Source organism: Selaginella moellendorffii, unplaced genomic scaffold (assembly GCF_000143415.4).
Source record: "Selaginella moellendorffii unplaced genomic scaffold, v1.0 SELMOscaffold_20, whole genome shotgun sequence".
Taxonomy (NCBI): Eukaryota; Viridiplantae; Streptophyta; class Lycopodiopsida; order Selaginellales; family Selaginellaceae; genus Selaginella; species Selaginella moellendorffii.
Genome location: NW_003314281.1, coordinates 1,928,313 through 1,944,929, shown reverse-complemented (window position 1 = coordinate 1,944,929; position 16,617 = coordinate 1,928,313). Strand labels below are relative to the sequence as shown.

The 16,617-nt window shown below is 49.2% G+C and overlaps 7 protein-coding genes across 10 annotated transcripts; 1 reads left to right on the top strand and 6 right to left on the bottom strand.

The window, feature by feature from the left end:
• Positions 1-79: 79 nt before the first annotated feature.
• On the bottom strand, positions 80-6,111 carry LOC9636954. Its single transcript, XM_024677774.1, has 23 exons — positions 5,992-6,111; positions 4,873-5,729; positions 4,698-4,810; positions 4,421-4,629; positions 4,243-4,362; positions 4,064-4,192; positions 3,891-4,016; positions 3,778-3,833; positions 3,633-3,732; positions 3,463-3,580; positions 3,203-3,415; positions 2,832-3,153; positions 2,680-2,773; positions 2,514-2,622; positions 2,183-2,454; positions 1,995-2,122; positions 1,708-1,942; positions 1,471-1,659; positions 1,136-1,416; positions 900-1,083; positions 598-840; positions 446-534; positions 80-382 (listed from the first exon to the last, which is right to left on the bottom strand). The coding sequence occupies exons 2-23, from the start codon at positions 5,652-5,654 to the stop codon at positions 235-237; spliced, it is 4,260 nt and encodes a 1,419-aa protein (XP_024533542.1). The 5' UTR covers positions 5,655-5,729; positions 5,992-6,111; the 3' UTR covers positions 80-234.
• A 131-nt stretch (positions 6,112-6,242) lies between these two features.
• Positions 6,243-7,914, bottom strand: LOC9636953. The gene is made up of 4 exons (XM_002972796.2): positions 7,565-7,914; positions 7,054-7,494; positions 6,881-6,996; positions 6,243-6,765 (listed from the first exon to the last, which is right to left on the bottom strand). Exons 1-4 carry the CDS (start codon positions 7,819-7,821, stop codon positions 6,347-6,349), a joined length of 1,233 nt encoding a protein of 410 aa, XP_002972842.2. The 5' UTR covers positions 7,822-7,914; the 3' UTR covers positions 6,243-6,346.
• A 33-nt stretch (positions 7,915-7,947) lies between these two features.
• LOC9636952 (D-glycerate 3-kinase, chloroplastic) lies at positions 7,948-9,857 on the bottom strand. Of its 2 annotated transcripts, XM_024677630.1 has the most exons (9): positions 9,288-9,857; positions 9,093-9,172; positions 8,952-9,045; positions 8,831-8,906; positions 8,673-8,773; positions 8,544-8,618; positions 8,356-8,472; positions 8,249-8,299; positions 7,948-8,183 (listed from the first exon to the last, which is right to left on the bottom strand). In XM_024677630.1, exons 1-9 carry the CDS (start codon positions 9,780-9,782, stop codon positions 8,046-8,048), a joined length of 1,227 nt encoding a protein of 408 aa, XP_024533398.1. In that variant the 5' UTR covers positions 9,783-9,857; the 3' UTR covers positions 7,948-8,045. The 2 variants fall into 2 exon arrangements, with proteins under 2 accessions (XP_024533398.1, XP_024533396.1); XM_024677628.1 differs by having other exon boundaries at positions 8,673-8,906.
• A 17-nt stretch (positions 9,858-9,874) lies between these two features.
• Positions 9,875-10,808, bottom strand: LOC9636951 (vacuolar protein-sorting-associated protein 37 homolog 1). 2 transcript variants are annotated; one of them, XM_002972794.2, is made up of 6 exons: positions 10,703-10,808; positions 10,562-10,649; positions 10,465-10,504; positions 10,363-10,409; positions 10,173-10,293; positions 9,875-10,099 (listed from the first exon to the last, which is right to left on the bottom strand). In XM_002972794.2, exons 1-6 carry the CDS (start codon positions 10,780-10,782, stop codon positions 9,945-9,947), a joined length of 531 nt encoding a protein of 176 aa, XP_002972840.2. In that variant the 5' UTR covers positions 10,783-10,808; the 3' UTR covers positions 9,875-9,944. The 2 variants fall into 2 exon arrangements, with proteins under 2 accessions (XP_002972840.2, XP_024533401.1); XM_024677633.1 differs by having other exon boundaries at positions 10,465-10,649.
• Positions 10,688-12,238, bottom strand: LOC9636950 (peroxisome biogenesis protein 16). 2 transcript variants are annotated; one of them, XM_002972793.2, is made up of 7 exons: positions 12,136-12,238; positions 12,026-12,083; positions 11,732-11,966; positions 11,440-11,675; positions 11,108-11,388; positions 10,982-11,049; positions 10,706-10,932 (listed from the first exon to the last, which is right to left on the bottom strand). In XM_002972793.2, exons 1-7 carry the CDS (start codon positions 12,202-12,204, stop codon positions 10,809-10,811), a joined length of 1,071 nt encoding a protein of 356 aa, XP_002972839.1. In that variant the 5' UTR covers positions 12,205-12,238; the 3' UTR covers positions 10,706-10,808. The 2 variants fall into 2 exon arrangements, with proteins under 2 accessions (XP_024533400.1, XP_002972839.1); XM_024677632.1 differs by having other exon boundaries at positions 10,688-10,932; positions 11,108-11,675.
• Positions 12,239-12,254: 16 nt separating this feature from the next.
• On the bottom strand, positions 12,255-12,623 carry LOC9637499 (60S ribosomal protein L29-1). Its single transcript, XM_002972792.2, has 2 exons — positions 12,458-12,623; positions 12,255-12,404 (listed from the first exon to the last, which is right to left on the bottom strand). The coding sequence occupies exons 1-2, from the start codon at positions 12,557-12,559 to the stop codon at positions 12,318-12,320; spliced, it is 189 nt and encodes a 62-aa protein (XP_002972838.1). The 5' UTR covers positions 12,560-12,623; the 3' UTR covers positions 12,255-12,317.
• Positions 12,624-12,642: 19 nt separating this feature from the next.
• Positions 12,643-16,588, top strand: LOC9637498. The gene is made up of 8 exons (XM_002973005.2): positions 12,643-13,132; positions 13,182-13,303; positions 13,363-13,481; positions 13,539-13,701; positions 13,756-13,949; positions 14,015-14,157; positions 14,211-14,566; positions 14,627-16,588. The coding sequence occupies exons 1-8, from the start codon at positions 12,926-12,928 to the stop codon at positions 16,410-16,412; spliced, it is 3,090 nt and encodes a 1,029-aa protein (XP_002973051.2). The 5' UTR covers positions 12,643-12,925; the 3' UTR covers positions 16,413-16,588.
• The last annotated feature ends 29 nt before the right edge of the window (positions 16,589-16,617 follow it).

Here is a 16,617-nt window from a genome sequence, read left to right as displayed (position 1 = left end):
CTGTTTTGAGACGAAGACAAATCCTGACCGTTAAAACCAATCGTAGTAAAATCTATGTATCTGGCGGTCTGTGGAAACATAGAGTACTAATATAACTTATGACCATTTTTCTGTTCGTTTTCTTTCTTTACAGGATAAAAAAAAGAGTAAGAAGGAGGATAATCAAAATGCAAAACTGTGCTTGCTCTATGCAAACTCACTGGATGACGAGAGAGCGTATCTTGTGAGATTTGATCAGGCCTCCCAAAACTTGGCCGGGTCTTCGGTATAGACAGTCCGGTCCTGGATCTCCAGATTTGCAGCGTGCCAATCTACGATCCTTGCCTGGGTACATTTACAGACGAGCAGAGCGACGGGAATGAGCCACCAGTTGTTCTCCTCCCTGCCAATTCATAGACACGGCGAGTGAGCGAGTGAGAAACTCTCGATCGAGCAAAATACTTACGAACTAAACGCCAAGCTCAGGAGGGACGACAGGTTTTTCGATGAGAACTTGACTTTGTAGTGGAAAAAACCCGAGACAAACGCTGCCACCTATGCACATTTCCAACAGCGTGTGATCACAAAACGCGAAGAAGAAAAGCCAAGTTGGTTTACCGTGTTTGTGAGAGAAGTCATGTTCCAGAGGTTGTATACTCTAGCCAGTCCGGCAGCTTTCCGGGGGCCGTGGCTGAAGAGAGCGTTGATTCCTGTAGGAAAAGGAAGCAGCGACGCCAGGGGTAGAACTAGGAGCACAACAAGGAATGCGTCCAACGAAATCGAGTAAAACTGGAGCAACAATAGTAGCGTAAGGCTGAAATCCGCGAGGAGCAAAATTGAGATGACCAGACCCACTAAAGCCTGCCAAACAAAAACGAAAGAGAAAAACTTAAAAAGTACAGAGAGAGCAGACTACTTACGTGGTGGCCGACACACCGGGTGTTCTGCAATAACAATGAAAGAGGATACAGTATGTCTCTTGAATCCTCCAAAGTACGCAAGGTAACCGTGTCTATTAAACCTCCCCCAGCTCTTCTTAGTCGAGGAGTTTGTTCATGCTGCCGCTCAGAGGAAAGAAGTGGAGCTTGGACGCCGTTGTTTGTCCTACATTCGAAGAATAGCCACTCACTGAGTTTCCAAGAAAAATGCACCTCACCTTGGATGCTGAGACCATAATGAAGCCATACTATCCAGGGGCATTGAAGAAAAGGACTCAGCAGTATTTAGAACAAGTCCCAGCTGATAGTATCCAGAGGCAGTGGCCTGGAACCATGCCAAACGAACAGCGACACCGTGATGCTCCAGCCTCGGGTTTGCATGCGAATTCAGCCACTCAATAACTGGTATCAACGTAGATCTTAGCCGCCCCTTGCGGACCAGTCTTAACTGTGCATTTAAACCGGCTACCATTCGATACCATATGGTCGCTGGTATAGCCTGCCATAGAGTAGAATGTTTGAAGCAAGCATCAACTTGTAAGGACAGCCAAACCTGTCCCATGAGACTTGTCAAAAGGTTATCGCTGTGAAGGTGGTAGGGAGCCATGTAGCTACCATCTCCACCAAAAATGATTGACATTGGAAGCCTTTGCATTAGCTTTGGAGGTAAATCCGGTCGTTTCTCGTCGCCACCCAGAAAGACGTCAATATAGCCCAGGACTAGCTCGGCGGTTGCAGCCACCTGAAAAAATTTGCAACTTAGAACAGCGAGAAGCTTTGCACTACAAACCTTCAGGCCCTCGTACAGTGCTCGTGATCTACACGAACGTAAACATGCGTGATCATACTCGGACCTTACAAACTCACGAAGTTGCTGAACTTTTCTCCTCCGGCGCCACTGCTGCCATGACCAGCCAACGGGATATGCAGCAAAGCACAGTATGCTGTACACAGACCCTTCCCACCACTGGTACGCTGCAAGGCAATTGATCTCATCAACGAATCTGTTGAAAGCGTCTTCGTACCTGTACAAGAAACTTAGTCGACAGTAAATTGAAGATGAAGTATTCAACGTACACAAGATCAACGATTTGCTCGGGCGGAGAATGAGGAAGATGCCAAGGCTCTGCGAAAGAATTACATCCCATAAAGAACATCCTATGTACATGGCTTTGGGATTCTTCGACTCTTGTGGTCTCTAAGACCTGCCAGATGCAAAAAGTTAAAGAAGAAAAACGAAACAGACATCCACAGGCAAGGCGTACCTCATTCAAAGATTCCAAGAAGGGAAAGGAATGATCAATATGAGCGCCCTGTGGGGCTGGAGTAGGCCCAGAGAAGTCGTCTGTACCGACTAGCTTCGCACGAGCAATGCTCAGCACGAGAGCCAAAGCTATCATAAGACCAGATAAGAGCAGAGTAAATAGCCAAGGCCCTCCCAGCGCATATATCAACTCTTCTAATGGTGTATAACAGTTTGGCATCCTGTACTTATCGGAATGGCACTGATAGGGGCATGTAGGCTTGAGTGCTCCTCCTGAAAAACAAAGCCAGAGTTGCGTAGAGAGTTTGAAACACATAAATCAAAACACTAACCACGAACATAGACATAAGAAGCCCGCCGAGGCAATTTTTCCGGAGGGCAAGGTTTGCACAAGGAAGCATCCGAGCCAGAGTCATTCTTGTATGTTCCAACAGGGCATTCCTGTCAAAAGAGAATCACTAAGTGTGAACTTTATTTCTCTTATTGCAAAAAACTTACCATGCAGAAAACTCCAAACAAACCGCTTGGGCACTCTTTTCCGGTTATGGTACCATCGTCTCCGGCATAGCCAATATCCCCTCCATTTCCACCTCTGTTGAAAGGTACCAAAAAGCCTCTGACATTGAAACAAAACTGCAAGAACTGCGTACTTGGTATGTATAAGTCCTTTTATCGTTGCAATTGCAACAAAATCGTCTCCAGTTGGTACGTTTGACCAATGAAAATGAACTCGTCCGCCGCCGCCACCGCCTCCACCTACATACCCACCTTCGCCTCCACCCGCAGAAAGGACTGATCCATTTTGCAAGGCCAGATTTTGCAGGAAGAGCAAAACACTACCGCCGGATCCACCACCAGCTCCTGTTTCTTCTTTGGCATCGGAACCACTCGAGTTGGTAAGACTTCCACCGTCAGCGCTGATAGTTCCATAAACTTCGAGAGTTGAAAGAGGGTGATTTTGCGATCCCATAACTGCAAAAGCAAGAAATTAGAGATGAATTCGAAAATTTATCTTACGTACCAATCACTCCACCACCACTGCTGCTTTTATTTGAGGTTGAAGAATTTCCACCACCACTTCCTAGTTCGCATGGAAGAGTCTTCTTTCCATAAGTATCTCCTCCCTCGCTCCAGCTGCCTTTGTAATACCCTTTGCCACCTCTGCCTCCAAATCCTCCACCTCCTCCAGCGCCTGACGAAGACGAGTGACCTTTTCCAAGACCACCTTTGCATCCTGCGAGCAAGACAATGAGCCTTTCAAGCAGACTGAAACCTACGTACCAAGGCCAGCAGCTGATATGAGTCCTCCGGGATTGACTGTAACAGTCCTGCCACGTTGAAGATGGACGACACTACCCCGTATAACACCGTCAATTGCAATGTCTTCCACACGGCATATCTATAGCATAAACATTCAGCTCAACAAGGACTTTAAATCACGAAGACCGCACCTGAAGGGTGAAAGGGAGTGAAACATTTAAGGTACAGTCCTCCGGAGGATTGATAATCTCGGCAGGGCATTTGGAGGTGTCGCAATAAAGTTTTGAAGACCTGTAAACAAGATTAATAGATGTCGAAGTTCGTCGACATACATACTCGTCTGTAGTTGTAGTCTCATCGGGTGGAGCTAATAACATGGCGCCTGGACCAATCTAGAACGCCACAAATGCTGTTAATGCTCAGATTCTAGGAAACTTTATCAAACTTACATGAATGTTATAAAAAAGCGACAGAAATAGTCTTTGAGCTCTGATGTAGTCACCAGCACCGGCCAACTTAAGCATCCCTTGTCCATGAATGCCAAGATTTGTATTGGATTGCAAAGCTGATTTACCCTGACAATAAGAAACATTAGACCACATTCACTGGTTTTAAAGCTCACCCTTATAAACACCAAGTTGCTGGCTTCCATAGTGGATGTGCTGACCATGACATCTCCGCCACCATCAATTTGCAAAATAGAATTCCACATCAACAGCATCTTTACAGACAGCTTGAGAGCTCCATAAACCTGCGTCGCAAAGCCTCGTAAGATTCTAGCTTTCAAAACACGAACATCACCTTGATTATTGAATTCTCCATAACAACCTCCTCCGCAACAAGTTCAAACTCAGAGCTTGGATAGTGAGCCAAGCCAAATATAAGTGTCCCTTCGTACGATAAACTTATCTGCCCTCGAACCTGGACAACACCAAAATGTCGTCAATGCCTTAACAAACATAGTAGTCGAGTGACGTACCAAAACTCTACTCCAGAGCAGCGGAACTACCACTCTAGCTCTACAGAGCACTTCCACATCCACCCAGAGAGGATGTGTAGGGAAGTCCAGTAGAGGAGTATCAGTCACAGTCGATTTGTTGTTATTGCTGATGGTTAAGCTCTGCCGAACGACATAAAAGAGCGTTCCTGCGGCCCCAGCATTTTCTGGACAGCCAAAGCTACTCCCCCCTGCAAACATCAAACCGGTTGAAATGCTCAGTTGAAATTAAATCAAATGCAAATCGTTGAGCTTATACCATGGACGTAAATGGAGACATCTTCCTGCCTATAGCACTTGACAGCCACGCGACCACCGCCTCCCCCACCCCGACCATCGCCGCCTCTAGCCGTTATTGTCCCAACTCCTGTCCTACAAACGTTTCCGAGTAAGGCAAGGAATAAAAGTAAAAAAGAGAAAGACCAAACACTCACAATCTAGCAGCCCCCACAATCACACTACCACCAGAGCCACCACCACCTTTCTTCCCCCCGGATCCTCCATCTGCACTAATAGTCCCATTCAGCTCCAAAGCGTGTATTACTGTGACGTTGATCCGGCCACCACCACCACCACTATAGTCTACAGTCTCGCTCGTGCTACCTCCACGACTTCCATGGCACCAAGGCGTAGCAAGCGACGACCAAGCATACACGTCACCACCCCATATATCACCTTGATCTTTGGTGGCACAGCAAGCCCCTCGTCCCCCGTGACCGCCACCAGCGCCTTCGAGCCCTGAGGGAGTGCCACTTGTCTGTGCAGGTGGTGCTCCACCGAGACCAAGCGATGAAAGTGACGAGTTCGCCCTCAAGTACGTGTTCTCGGCCTGGATGACGATCGTTCCCGCAACGATGGACGCATTCACCCCCAGAATCACGTCCCCGGAGAGACTCACTGCTATGGTGCATCCGGAGAAGGGGCAGTCGAGTGTCACGTCGGAAGAGATGCTGAGATTTCCCGCGCCGGCGATGCAGAGATCCCTGCCCACCGACACACTCTCTTCCAAGTAGCAAGTCGTGTCGAACGAGCCGCTTCCATGTAAGTCTTCTTCACAGTGAACCGGCGAAGACTTGGCAAATGGTGAGCAGCCGAGATGGGGAGCTTGTGCCTGGAAGTCATTGGCGATGTTGTGGGCGCTTGAGAATTCGATGGAAAAACTTCCCAGAGTGAGCCAGAGTGCTAAAACCCCTAGGAGAATTGCCTTGAGCTCCATTCCCAGGCAACCTCTTCATCCCAGACGAGAAGTCACATCGGTCTCGGAACAAGTGGATTTTAGTGCGTTGTTTTCCTGCGGCAATAAAAACAAAAACCGTTGTCTCAGAGACCATGCATGCAGTCTAGAACAGCTGCCAGAGGAAAACAAGAATGGAGAAGAAAAAGAAAAATTGGAAAGATTTTTAAAAAATGAACGTTGTGAGCGCTGGAGCAAGAAAATGCGATTCGAGGAGCCTCTCGAAGAAAGCCATCGCAATGGAAGAGCGAGAAGCGAGAAATTTCGCGAATTTCTGCCGAAATGCATCCGAGCCAAGCAGCGGCGAGAGAGATCGTACCTGTGAGGCGCGCCCGGCGTCGCAGCTCCCAGCAAGGCGCCCTAGATCCGCGCACGCGAAACCCTAGCGCCCTGGGGGAAAACTAAAGAGCTCCAAGAACACCATAGCCAAGGGGGAAAAAGAAAACACTTTTAAAACGCCATTTTGCTTAAGCTGGGATTTACACGTCAGTCCGTAACTTGAAATTTACCCCTCGTCCGTACGACGCGATGCAAAAGGAGAAAAGGAGTGGCTTACTTTTGATAGAAGTCTTCGTCAAAAAACATTTCCATCACAGGTGAAAAAGACAATTACAATTGTTTAATCCAACTATTCTCACGCCAAAGAATCATCTTTTCACATAAAAGACCGATTTTTAGCTGCTGCTTAGCAGGCGAACGTAAGCCATCTGTGTGTAGCCATTGAAAACTCGCTTTTCCAAGCTATGGAGGCCGAGCTTCCGGAAGAGAGCTCGGTCTCCATCGCCCACCAGCGGCCTGGAGCTCCTGGCGGGGTCGTAGCGGTTCTGCTTGGTCAGGCTCGGGCCAGCCACCGGCGGGAGCTCCCAGTAGAGCTGGAGCATCGATTCCACCAGCCGGCCATTGTGGAGGTGCTGCTGGTGAGAGATCGGAGCGTTGCTATGGTTGAAGTTGTCACGCATCTCGCCGCGGACGCCCCACCACTCGCCGCCGCCTCCACAAAGTTGGGACGAGTCCATCGCCTTCTCCCACTTCTTGCTCCTGTACTGTCTCGTTCGTGCCTCTTCGCTTTCGGGGTCACAGTTGTGTCCGCCACCTGCGAAGAAAAGGAAGCTACAAAACGTGAAAACCAAGAAACTTGAAAAGCAAAAAACAAGAAAGCAACGAAACGAAGCTACTAGGGAAAGTGAAAGCTACTACAAAACCAATACCTTCGATGTGGAGCTGGTCACAGATTTGCCGAAGCGAGTAGTGATCGCCAGTCCCGGTGTCGTAGTTATCTTCGAAGACGAGGTGCTGGAATCCAGCATCCCTGGCTTGTTTGATCCTGACATCCAAGTTGGTTGTAAGAAAAAGAGGAAAGTTTGCTCCAGAAAAAATGTACCTTTTCAACTGGCTCTGGTGGTCGTCGAAGAACACAAGTATCCTGCTCCTGTCCTGGACACCAGCTTCCTCGAGAACTTTGTTCCACTTGACGCTTCCGAAATCCACGAACTGCTTTCCTGCGAAGTAGCGAGTGTTGCGATCCACATATGCGGGACCTTTCTTGAGGTACTTTTCTGGATGGCGGGGGCTTATCGAGATTATCGGCGTCTCCGGCCGAGCCTGTCTCATGACCCACGTCGAGTGCCCTTTGAACGCGCCGCTTTCGATGAGGAGCAAAGGTTTCACTTGACGAGCCAGGAACCAAAGGCCGAAGGAATGATCAAAGCCCATCCCGAAAGCATTGTTCTTGATGGGTCTCTTCTTGTACACCGGAACAAACTCCTGCAATCCTTGTACGAGCTCCTCTCTCGTCCAAGGAACCGCAGAACCTTCCTTCGCTCTAAAAGGAATACAGAAAAAAACGAAACTTTTAGCCGAGGAGAGATTCCAATCACAGACTCGATGCTTACTTGCACCAGGGAACACCCAAGACGCCGAATTCCGCCGACAGTGCAGCAGCAGCTCGGGCTTTCTGAGACGATTTCCAGCTCTGGTTCCATTCTGCACTGACCAAGATGAGCAGCACCACTGCGAGTAGCAGAATGCAAATCACAAAGCCCAGCCGGAAAAATGCGGGTAATCTGAGACCACCATTCTTGCTGCTGTTAGCGAAGAACCAGGCTCTAGTTCCTGCTAGGACCAGTGTCCTCCCTGAAAGAGCTCCCATTGCTACAAAGCTAGCTTCTATCCTAGGTTAGCAAAAGGAAACACAAAGGACATCACCTCCTTAGAAAAAGCGGAATTTCTAACAGTCCGTCGCCTTCAGGAGAACAACCACTACAGTAGCAGCATGTGAAATCCTTGATTATATTGCACATCTCCACTGCATAAAACGAAGGACAAGCATTCTTGAATTCACAAACCAACCTCGTGTTGGATTGATCGATTGACTTATCCAACCGGGTTCCTGTTCTTGTCGATGGAAAACTTGAGGACGTTGTCTGGTTTCGCGTTGCCAGGTCCCTCGCTGTACAAAGTTTGGAGGTAGGCCTTGTATGCGGGCATATATCTCGCCACGAAGTCCGCAACCTGGAAAGTATTCTTATGGTCAGCTCGTTTTCTAGTGAGGAAGCTTTCTAAGTTTTCTAAAGAACCTGTTCATCGCTCATGCCAGGTTTGCCTTTGGCTTTCATAGCGATCTCTGCCTGTACCCACGACATTATTAGAATGCCTCGAAGCGAAACAAAAGTTTCTTTAGTACCTCAAGACGCCACTCATACACCCAACCGGGATCGTCCACTTTGACAATTATCCATGAATCCACAAGATTGAACCAGCCTTTTTGATAGGCCACCAAATTCTTGTCGACTACTTCCAGCTGCATCAGGAGACACAACCACCGGGTTTAAGCAACCGAACAAGAGTTCCTAAGTAATCAAAACAAGTTACCTGAGGATCCACGGAGCTAACTGCGGCTTTACCCAACGGCTTGAAGCCCAGCATCCATCCTTCGAACAAAATCACCTGTTGCAACGCGTTTGAGAAAAGCTGTGCGTAAAAAGAAACGACAACGAATACCTGCAATGGTCCTGTCACTTTGGACCATGTCGATGGATCTGATCTATCACCTCGACCATTGTATGCAGACTTGTCATAGTGTGGCACACTGGCCACTTCTCCTGAAAAACAAAAGCGAGATGTTAGCATATGTAGCACAACAAACAATCCTGACAGACCTTCGGAAAGATTTTGAAGGCACTTTATTGTCTGAGTCCCAAGATCTAAGTCGTGGCTTCCAGCGTTTCCGCGAAGCTGTAAGCAATTGTAAGAAACGCACCAAGGTCAGCAACTTCTTACCTCCAAAAGCAAGTTGCCTTGATTCTCTTTCGCAAGTTTTTGCTGATCGGCAGCCGTAAGGTAGAAGTCATCAATTGACACTGACGCAGCGGTTCTGAAGACACAGGTTGCGTCCTTCTGCAAATGAACAAAACACCATACCTTCCAGAATAGTTGAACATGTACTCAAGAGCATCCACAAGCGTAGTCTTCCCACAACCTTGAGGTGCACTGATCCCAATCTGCAACACAGCAAAACCAACTCCATGTTTCAGCAACATCCTCGTAAGGCAAGTGCGCCATGCATGCACTAACAGCAGCTAACAGAAGCCTCGGAAACACAAAACAAAGTCTTACCACTAACGCAGGAATCGGCTTATCGCCGTCGTTAAACCGGCCGCGATGGCGTTCCAGCTCCCTCTTGCACCACATATACACCGGCAGGTAGTAGTGATAAACTCTCGTCTTCTCCGACTCGCTGAGCATCAATTCCCTGAAGCCCAGAATCCGAGACAGCCTCAGTCCCATCTCAATCCACTCGTTCATGTCCCGCCTCACGTCCTCGGCATCCAATCCAATCGTCTCCAGCAGCGGCCCCTTGCAGATAAAGTCGTAGAGATCCGCGAGCGGCGTCACAGCCGGCATGGACGCAGCCTCGGGCATTGGGCTTCCATCCCGGACGCTCTTCCTGGCGACGTTGCAACCCCACAAGGAGCACGTCCCCATCGTCGCCCGACTTGTGAAGCACGAAGGTGACGGAAGGCCACTTGTTGGGCATGCTGCTACCCGTGACCCATTTGAAGAACTGCTTGCTAACTGCCATACCGGAATGCTAGCCACTGCCGCGGGCATCGTTGCTCCTCCTTTCACCTTCCCTGTTTCCTCCCCTAAAGCGCTACGAGGATAAAATACTCGCTCTAAAAGGCACACGAAAAGGAGAGAAAGGCTGTTAATCGGCGAAAGGGTTTAAATTGAAGATACCAGTGCGCAGCGCTATGAGATCTCTAAGATGGATCACCCGGCCAGAGCGGCCAGGCGAAGCAAAGTTCTTCGGTGATAGAGAACCCTTTGCTGCCTATACTTTTGGAGAAACTCCGGGAACTCAAGCTCGCCGCTCAGTAGCTTGTGGTGTAAGCTTTCCGATTCGTCGTCCGCCGCGTTGGCTGCCTCTGGAATGAATCAATACACGCGTCGTCAGCAAAGAAGAAGAAGAAGAAGAAGAAAAAAAAAAACTCTCTAGACCTTGTAGCTTGTTTAAGATTGATGCTGGCGAGCTCCTCGCCAGGATCTCTTTCTCTCGCCGCTGAGCGTCTGAAAACTTCTCCTGTGCTGTGGCCAACTCGGTCGTTCTGATGATCATACACTGCACACAGAGAAAAAAATTAAAAAAAGACGAAAAATACAATTTTTTTACACGAGAAAAGAAGCATACCTGGTTTCTAAGCTCAGCCATCTCGGACTCCTTCCCCAAATTATGTCCTGACAAGCAAAAGCAATGAGTTTTTTGTTCAACAAAGACCAATCAATCACTCACTTGCGAGGTTCACATTGCTCTTTCTTAAATCGTTCCGAAGCTGCCAAAATTCCCAAATAAGAAGGGATCCAGCCAAGAAGAAAGGAACCACGCTCACCGTATCCAGTTGCTTCACCTCCTCGATCGAATGGAGGTAACTCTCATACGCGTCTTTATCCGACAAGAGCTTCCGGAGCTCCTCGACGCTGCAAGAAAACACTCAGGGGTCACGCTGGACAAGAGATCGATCAATCCCCACCTCTTCTCGTGGAGCCTGGATTCATTCATCGCGGAGCTCGACATAGAAACCCTAAAATAAGAACCCAATCGCTGGTCCATCTTAAATCTTTACGGTTCTTCTCTCGTCACGACGCGGCAGTGTACGAGTAAATGCTTTGGACTCCCGCTAGCAGCTCCATCGCCTTGGATGCCAAGGTGCCGAACAAAGGTAGAGGCTTTGCTACCTTTCCGATCCTTTGGAATTGGTGTCTGCAAATAAAGGATTGATACTAGCAGTGACGAAAGTTCACAAAGCTACCTCGAGTATCTGTCGAAAAAGGGACTCCTGAGAAGATAGAAAGCCCACAAGAGTTGTCGTCGCTTAAGCTGCAATGAACAAAAGGTTAAAAAACCTCCTTGAGATGTGGAAAGCTTTAGAACTTGCCTCATTCTTTTCGGCAGCTGATAGTGGTCTGGATGGACTCCCTTGAGAAATTATCAAGGACTCGTTGCTACTCTTGCTACTCCATTGATCTGTCAAAAACAAGATGCTGAAACCCGTAAGATCTATGGCGAGTGAAGCCAGCCAAGGTTTCCATGACTTGAGTCCATATCGGCGGATGAGAAAAACGTAGATCAGTGGTCTCAAGATGAGAGAAGTTTCACCGACGATGAACCACCTAGCGGCTGGTTGCTTCCAAAGCGAGAGCAAGCCTCTTTGCACAGCTAGAAGAAACCAAAGTGAGAACTCGAACGAAGGAGAGGTGATGTTCTTACGATGTTGAGCAGCGTCCCTCTTTTGTAGCCACGATGGTCTTCCAGAGAGGCTGTTTCCAAAGCTATACAAGGCTCCCATAGCTTTTCCTTGAACGTTTTGTGGTCGACCGCTTGTTCTAGCTCCTCGTCTCGCGTAAGGATCGCAGTACGAGGCCTCCTCTTGATTCTCGGTCTCTCCCCCATCGATGAGCATCTTGTATCCACTGTCGTGGAAAATCTTTAGCCTGATCAAGACCCTATAGAGCAAACAAAGTTAGCAGAAAATTCTCTTCTTCATAGAAATAAAGCTTACTTGATTGCTTCCACGACGGCTAGAGTGCTCCATTTCCCATTTGGACCGCGATAGTGCTCGGCAGTCAGCTCCACCAACACCTCGAGCTCTTTCACAATCGAGATGAAAATCGGCCAAGGAATGCTTTTGTCACGATCGTCAGCGCCGCTGCGCATGAATGGGGGAAGATTTTTGGGACTGGCAGACTCCACAATATATTGATTCATCACGGTGACGAGCCCAATCGCCGTCGACACTGCCACGATCGCGATCAGAACAAAATGCTGGACGGAAGGGCCAAAGAGAATTCCTTACGCGCTTCCGGAGCCAGCTCCGAGCTCGCGAATCTCTCCGGCAGCAGCCAAGTCATGGTCTGGAAAGCAAGAAACTCTCAGGACCAAGAGCGGCGCGATAGCAGATCTCACCGTAGCAATGCTCTCGATTGAAGCGAGCCATTGCCGATTGCCACGCACCCACGCCTTGTACGCCTCCATCGCTATGGCAACCAAGAACCCTAATGCTAGAACACTGTAGAAATTTAGGGTTTATGAGGAAGGCAAATTCTTTTGCTGGATTAAATCGAAAATTGGGACAGGCCTTCTTCTATCTAGGATTCTTCTTTCACGATCTCTTTCGCTAGCAGCGCCATGCGCTTCCTCGAGTAGCGCTGGTTCCTCAGGAATTTCGGATCCATCTGCCGGTATTCGGATCGATCAATCACAAATTTCTAGAGAAATCTCTACTTACCCCTTTCTTGGAGGTGTAGCGCTGCCTCTTGGGCTTCTTGATGCCATTGCGGTGCGCCTTCCTCGACTGGTTGTGGGCAGTGTGATTCTTCGACTTCGCCATCGCTGCCGCTCAATCTCCGCCGCTTACACTGCCTAGAACCCTAGCCTCCCAAGAACCCTAAAGGAATATGCTCCCTTCCCGTACAGGTGGGAATTCGAGCCGTTGGATTGACACAAATTTTCTAGCCGTTTGCTTCGAATGAATGAAGAGGTCGGGTGTTGTTTGGTCGTTTCTTCTCTGGAGTGATGACCCCGGCGGGTCGGAGAGGGGTGTGACCTAGGATTAGGCGCGCACGAATTCGCGAGCCCGGTGGGAGGGCGCCACAATGCCGCGGAGCAGCGCCAAGATTTTTGGCCAAGAAATGCCTGAAATTTCGCCTCCGGCGCTCCAGATCGAAGGCTAGGCTAGTTCTTGGGTCGATTTTTCATGGGAAGCAGGAAAGATTCAGTGGTGGCCGCGGGGATTTGCTTCTCGGACGAAGATCGCGGGGTCGATCCTCACTTGGGGTATCCTCGGGCCTATGCGAAGCTGTGCCGGAACGCCTGTGCCTGGCTCCAGCTCCAGGGATTCTTGCTGCCTCACGCAGATGGCCCTCCCAGAGCGTTTCTTCCCTACACTGCTCGTCCGGAAGAGGTGCGGTTTCTTACTGTGGTAGGGTTTGGTTCCAACGAGTTCTTTCCAGGTTGCAAAGCTAGAACAAGTCCAAGATTTGTTCCCGATCGTTCTCAGCGACAGCAGGAAGGAGCATCCCTCGCATCTCCACAAATTCAAGGATGTTCTCTGGCAGCAGCTTGATCACCTCGGGTAAAAAGTAGTTTTTTGCTTGTCTCTTGCTAAAAAGTATTGTGGATTTCTTTGCGCAGCAATGCTGGTTTTGATCCAGCGTGTTTTAGAGTAGACTCGTATGGCAACGTTCTTTACTGGCATGCTGACCCCGCCTCGCCACTAGCCTGGGAAGTCTGCCACTGGTTCCCCTATTCAAGTATGTTGTGTTTTACTTTCCTACGTGACGATAACTCTTGTCTCTCTCCCTGCGTAGGAGGCGGCAAGACGGTTCTTAACAATCTAAGGCTCGCGCAATGGCAAGTGAGTCTGAAGAAAAAGGAGAAGCTTGAGTTTCTCATTCCTTGGTGGGATCTCCAGCTTGGGGTGTCGATTAATCAGTTTCTTACAGCATTTGATTCACCGAATATTGGATTCCGGTAATCACTCGTTGTACAATCTATGCTTTTTGGCTAATACTTCGTTCTTTTCAGACAAAGGTGTTTTTCTTTTTTCTTTCTTGGTGGTGAAGACGAGCTTCCAGATGGAAAGACGTGCATAAACGATCATCAATGGTCACATCATTTTCTAGAGAAGAAGAAACGCTCGGGGCTTGCAGTGGCTGGGCTCGTCCGGCTTCAGAAAGGAGACGAATCTGCAAACTCCAGGCTGTCGTCTTCACCTTCAGGTTGGCATTTGTCTTTGTCTTGTTCCAACGTACGAAAAACACTATATTTCGCATGCTACTTCCAGGATTACACCAAAAAGACTGGACTATTTCGGAGGAAGATGCGCTTTTGCGAGGATATCAGAAGTTTGGTTTTGGAAATTGGAAGGCTATAAAAGAAAGTGAACCACTTCTTACAAATCGTTCTCTGGTTCAAATTCGAGATAAGGTAGGCAGTGTCTGGTTAATATTATGTTAAAACTGACACAGTTTGTTAATCAGTATCGATCCTTGACTGGCCTTCAAAAGGAAAACCTTCATTCTCCGAGTTGTCTGTCACCTCTTCATTCACAGGACGGTGACACTAACAGCCGAATTTTATCATCCATAAAGAGAGAGTCAAAGATCAAGCTACTGAGGGAGGAAGAAAAGCATATGAGGGAAGGCGAATCTTCAAAACTGAAGCAGGCCCTGCAGAGTATCAAAGACCAAAATGAACAGGAAAAGGCTTCCTTGGACACTCTGGAAGCAGAGCTACGAAAACAAAGAAAGCAGGTGGAAAAGCAAAGACAGTGGAACGAAACACAGGCATCATATCGCATCTGCCTTGAGCGGATGATTCAGGAAACTATGCACCAGTAAGTCATTCTATCGTATGCAATCTTTACGTGACTAATGGTTGCGCGACCGTTAATCAGGAGCGTGGTTTATAAGGAAGAGTCGAGGCTGAATGAAATTGCCTGCAATTCTCTCATGGCGCAGTTGGAGTCTCAAGCTGAGACATGCAACGCGGCCGAATCTCGGCTTCTGCATAACGCTCATAAGAGGCAAGACCTGCTGCAGATGACCAAGCCAGTTCCTCTTTTAGAGTCCGGAAGCGTGGACGAGGAATGCGTACCAGAGAAATCTTCAACGCAGCTGGTGAAAGCAGATCGTCATGCTCCTCCCAAGAAGCAGAGAAGCAGCACCAGAGACAGAGAAGTCTTGAAAGCAAGGGATCTCCAAAACCATCCGCCAGCCAACGTCTCCAACAAGCAAGACAGCTTCAGTGACTCCGAAGATCAGCATCGTAGTCATAAGCGATTCCGGAAGTCGACAACACCGGCCAAGAGCAGGAGATCCCAGTCCGCTCCACGGCAACGACTTGACAAAGAAAACAGTGTGGCTCGTCGGGAAACACCAGCGGCACCCGCGTCTGCAAAACCGTCAATGGACAGAATTTACTACGAGGGTGGTACTGCGCCAAGGGAAGCTGACGATGGAAGTAACATTGCGAATGCGGGCAGTGATGGTGAAGGATCGGAGGTGACGAGAACATTCAAGCTGATGCCTGTTATCAAGAGGGATAAGCAGAACACTGACAGCGGTTATGCGAGCTGCGGGAGCCAGCGATTCAAAGGCATACTCCATGCACCACAGAGCAAGGAGAGCAGGGATAGCAGCGAGCGCTTTGAGATCGACGTCTCCGCGATAGATTCCCGCGTGACAGCAGGAAGTTCCAAGTGCTCGAGGACACCGTCGGCTAGGAACTTTGTGGAGCTGCATTCGCCGGAGGCAAGGAAGGCACTGTCAGAACGCGGGGAGATGTCATGCGACGAGGAAAGCATCAAGGAAGGGAAGAACACTCTCGATAAGTGGCTGCAAATACTCTTGACGAGCACAGAACAGGTTGCGGGAGCAGAAAAGCAGGATCCACCCCGTCCCGAAACTCAGGACATCGTAACAAAGCCAGAGATAGAGCAGGAGGAGGCAATTCAGCTACAGCCGAGCCAAAGCAAGTCAAGAGGATGGCCAGAGGACATTGCAGTCCCTCCCCCCGGACTGGCTCGAGGCTTCAGCCAGAAGATACCAGAGGAACGAGCGCAGGCGAAGAAATCAAGCTCCGACAAGCTCAAGGTCCCATTCTCCGGTCTCCTCCGTAGGCTGAGCTTGAGGCAGCAGCACGGCGCTACTCCAAAGCCAGCGGCAACCGGCGATGCCGACGCAAAGGATCCTCCCAGGAGGCAAGTTACTTTCGAGGACTGGGAAGGCATCTCCACCAAGCTGGTGGCCATGAACATCGACAGCGGCAGCAGCAACAACAGGCACTCGGTAGTGAGAGACAGGAGAGACGCTGCAAACCATCACCTGAGAAGCGCGAGCGCCCGCGGCTCGACGAGCTCCCCGGCGAGCAAGAACACGACGAGCAGCGTGATAGCAGTGGATCCTTCTCCTCCGCCGCCCAAGCTCGCGAAGTCCGTGCTCTACTACTCGACCGATAACTTCCGGGGCAACAGCGTAAACCGGAGCCATGGCAGCAGCAACAAGGAGAACCAGGGGGAGAACACCGCCACCACCACCATTGTCAAGCATCATCCAGTTCCAAATCTCAAGGCCATGTCGCGAAGAACTTCGCGGCGAGCTTCCATCGACGAGTGCGCGCAGGCGTGGAAGAACCAAGTCAGTCGCTTGGAATCACAGCAGCAGCAGCAGCTCAAGGCCTGATCGAGAGCCAAATTCTTCCAAGAATTTGCAGCAGCAGAGAAGATTTCCAGGCGGCAAACCAAAACAATTCGTCCAAGAAAGAGTAAGTGTTCTTCACTTCGTCGTTGTATGTCTATGTAACACTATGGTTATTTTTCGTCGCGTGTAACAACAATACAGCATTGATTATTTTTCTCTCCAACATTTCAAACTAGAAGCATATTCC

Bases quoted from the DNA above. Each gene is read 5' to 3' on its own strand.
- LOC9636952 (XM_024677628.1), bottom strand. From the start codon at position 9,782: ATGCCCGCGGCAGTGGCTAGCATTCCGGTATGGCAGTTAGCAAGCAGT. The intron at 8,619-8,672 runs GTATTCGTTGTC...GCGTTGCAACAG, and splicing joins AAGTGACAGGACCATTGCAG to GTGATTTTGTTCGAAGGATG. The intron at 8,473-8,543 runs GTAACTTGTTTT...CTCCTGATGCAG, and splicing joins TTAGCTCCGTGGATCCTCAG to CTGGAAGTAGTCGACAAGAA.
- LOC9636950 (XM_024677632.1), bottom strand. From the start codon at position 12,204: ATGGAGGCGTACAAGGCGTGGGTGCGTGGCAATCGGCAATGGCTCGCT. The intron at 11,967-12,025 runs GTAAGGAATTCT...CGATCGTGGCAG, and splicing joins GGAGCTGGCTCCGGAAGCGC to TGTCGACGGCGATTGGGCTC. The intron at 11,676-11,731 runs GTAAGCTTTATT...TTTGCTCTATAG, and splicing joins GCCGTCGTGGAAGCAATCAA to GGTCTTGATCAGGCTAAAGA.
- LOC9637498 (XM_002973005.2), top strand. From the start codon at position 12,926: ATGGGAAGCAGGAAAGATTCAGTGGTGGCCGCGGGGATTTGCTTCTCG. The intron at 13,133-13,181 runs GTGCGGTTTCTT...AGTTCTTTCCAG, and splicing joins ACACTGCTCGTCCGGAAGAG to GTTGCAAAGCTAGAACAAGT. The intron at 14,567-14,626 runs GTAAGTCATTCT...ACCGTTAATCAG, and splicing joins ATTCAGGAAACTATGCACCA to GAGCGTGGTTTATAAGGAAG.
- LOC9636951 (XM_024677633.1), bottom strand. From the start codon at position 10,782: ATGGACCAGCGATTGGGTTCTTATTTTAGGGTTTCTATGTCGAGCTCC. The intron at 10,650-10,702 runs GTGGGGATTGAT...GTTTTCTTGCAG, and splicing joins TCCAGGCTCCACGAGAAGAG to CGTCGAGGAGCTCCGGAAGC. The intron at 10,410-10,464 runs GTGAGTGATTGA...TTTGCTTGTCAG, and splicing joins GAGCAATGTGAACCTCGCAA to GACATAATTTGGGGAAGGAG.
- LOC9636953 (XM_002972796.2), bottom strand. From the start codon at position 7,821: ATGGGAGCTCTTTCAGGGAGGACACTGGTCCTAGCAGGAACTAGAGCC. The intron at 7,495-7,564 runs GTAAGCATCGAG...TATTCCTTTTAG, and splicing joins TTGGGTGTTCCCTGGTGCAA to AGCGAAGGAAGGTTCTGCGG. The intron at 6,766-6,880 runs GTATTGGTTTTG...TTTTCTTCGCAG, and splicing joins TGACCAGCTCCACATCGAAG to GTGGCGGACACAACTGTGAC.
- LOC9636954 (XM_024677774.1), bottom strand. From the start codon at position 5,654: ATGGAGCTCAAGGCAATTCTCCTAGGGGTTTTAGCACTCTGGCTCACT. The intron at 3,733-3,777 runs GTATGTATGTCG...TCTTGTTTACAG, and splicing joins GAGACTACAACTACAGACGA to GTCTTCAAAACTTTATTGCG. The intron at 3,154-3,202 runs GTACGTAAGATA...TTGCTTTTGCAG, and splicing joins CAGTGGTGGTGGAGTGATTG to TTATGGGATCGCAAAATCAC.
- LOC9637499 (XM_002972792.2), bottom strand. From the start codon at position 12,559: ATGGCGAAGTCGAAGAATCACACTGCCCACAACCAGTCGAGGAAGGCG. The intron at 12,405-12,457 runs GTAAGTAGAGAT...GAATACCGGCAG, and splicing joins GCTACACCTCCAAGAAAGGG to ATGGATCCGAAATTCCTGAG.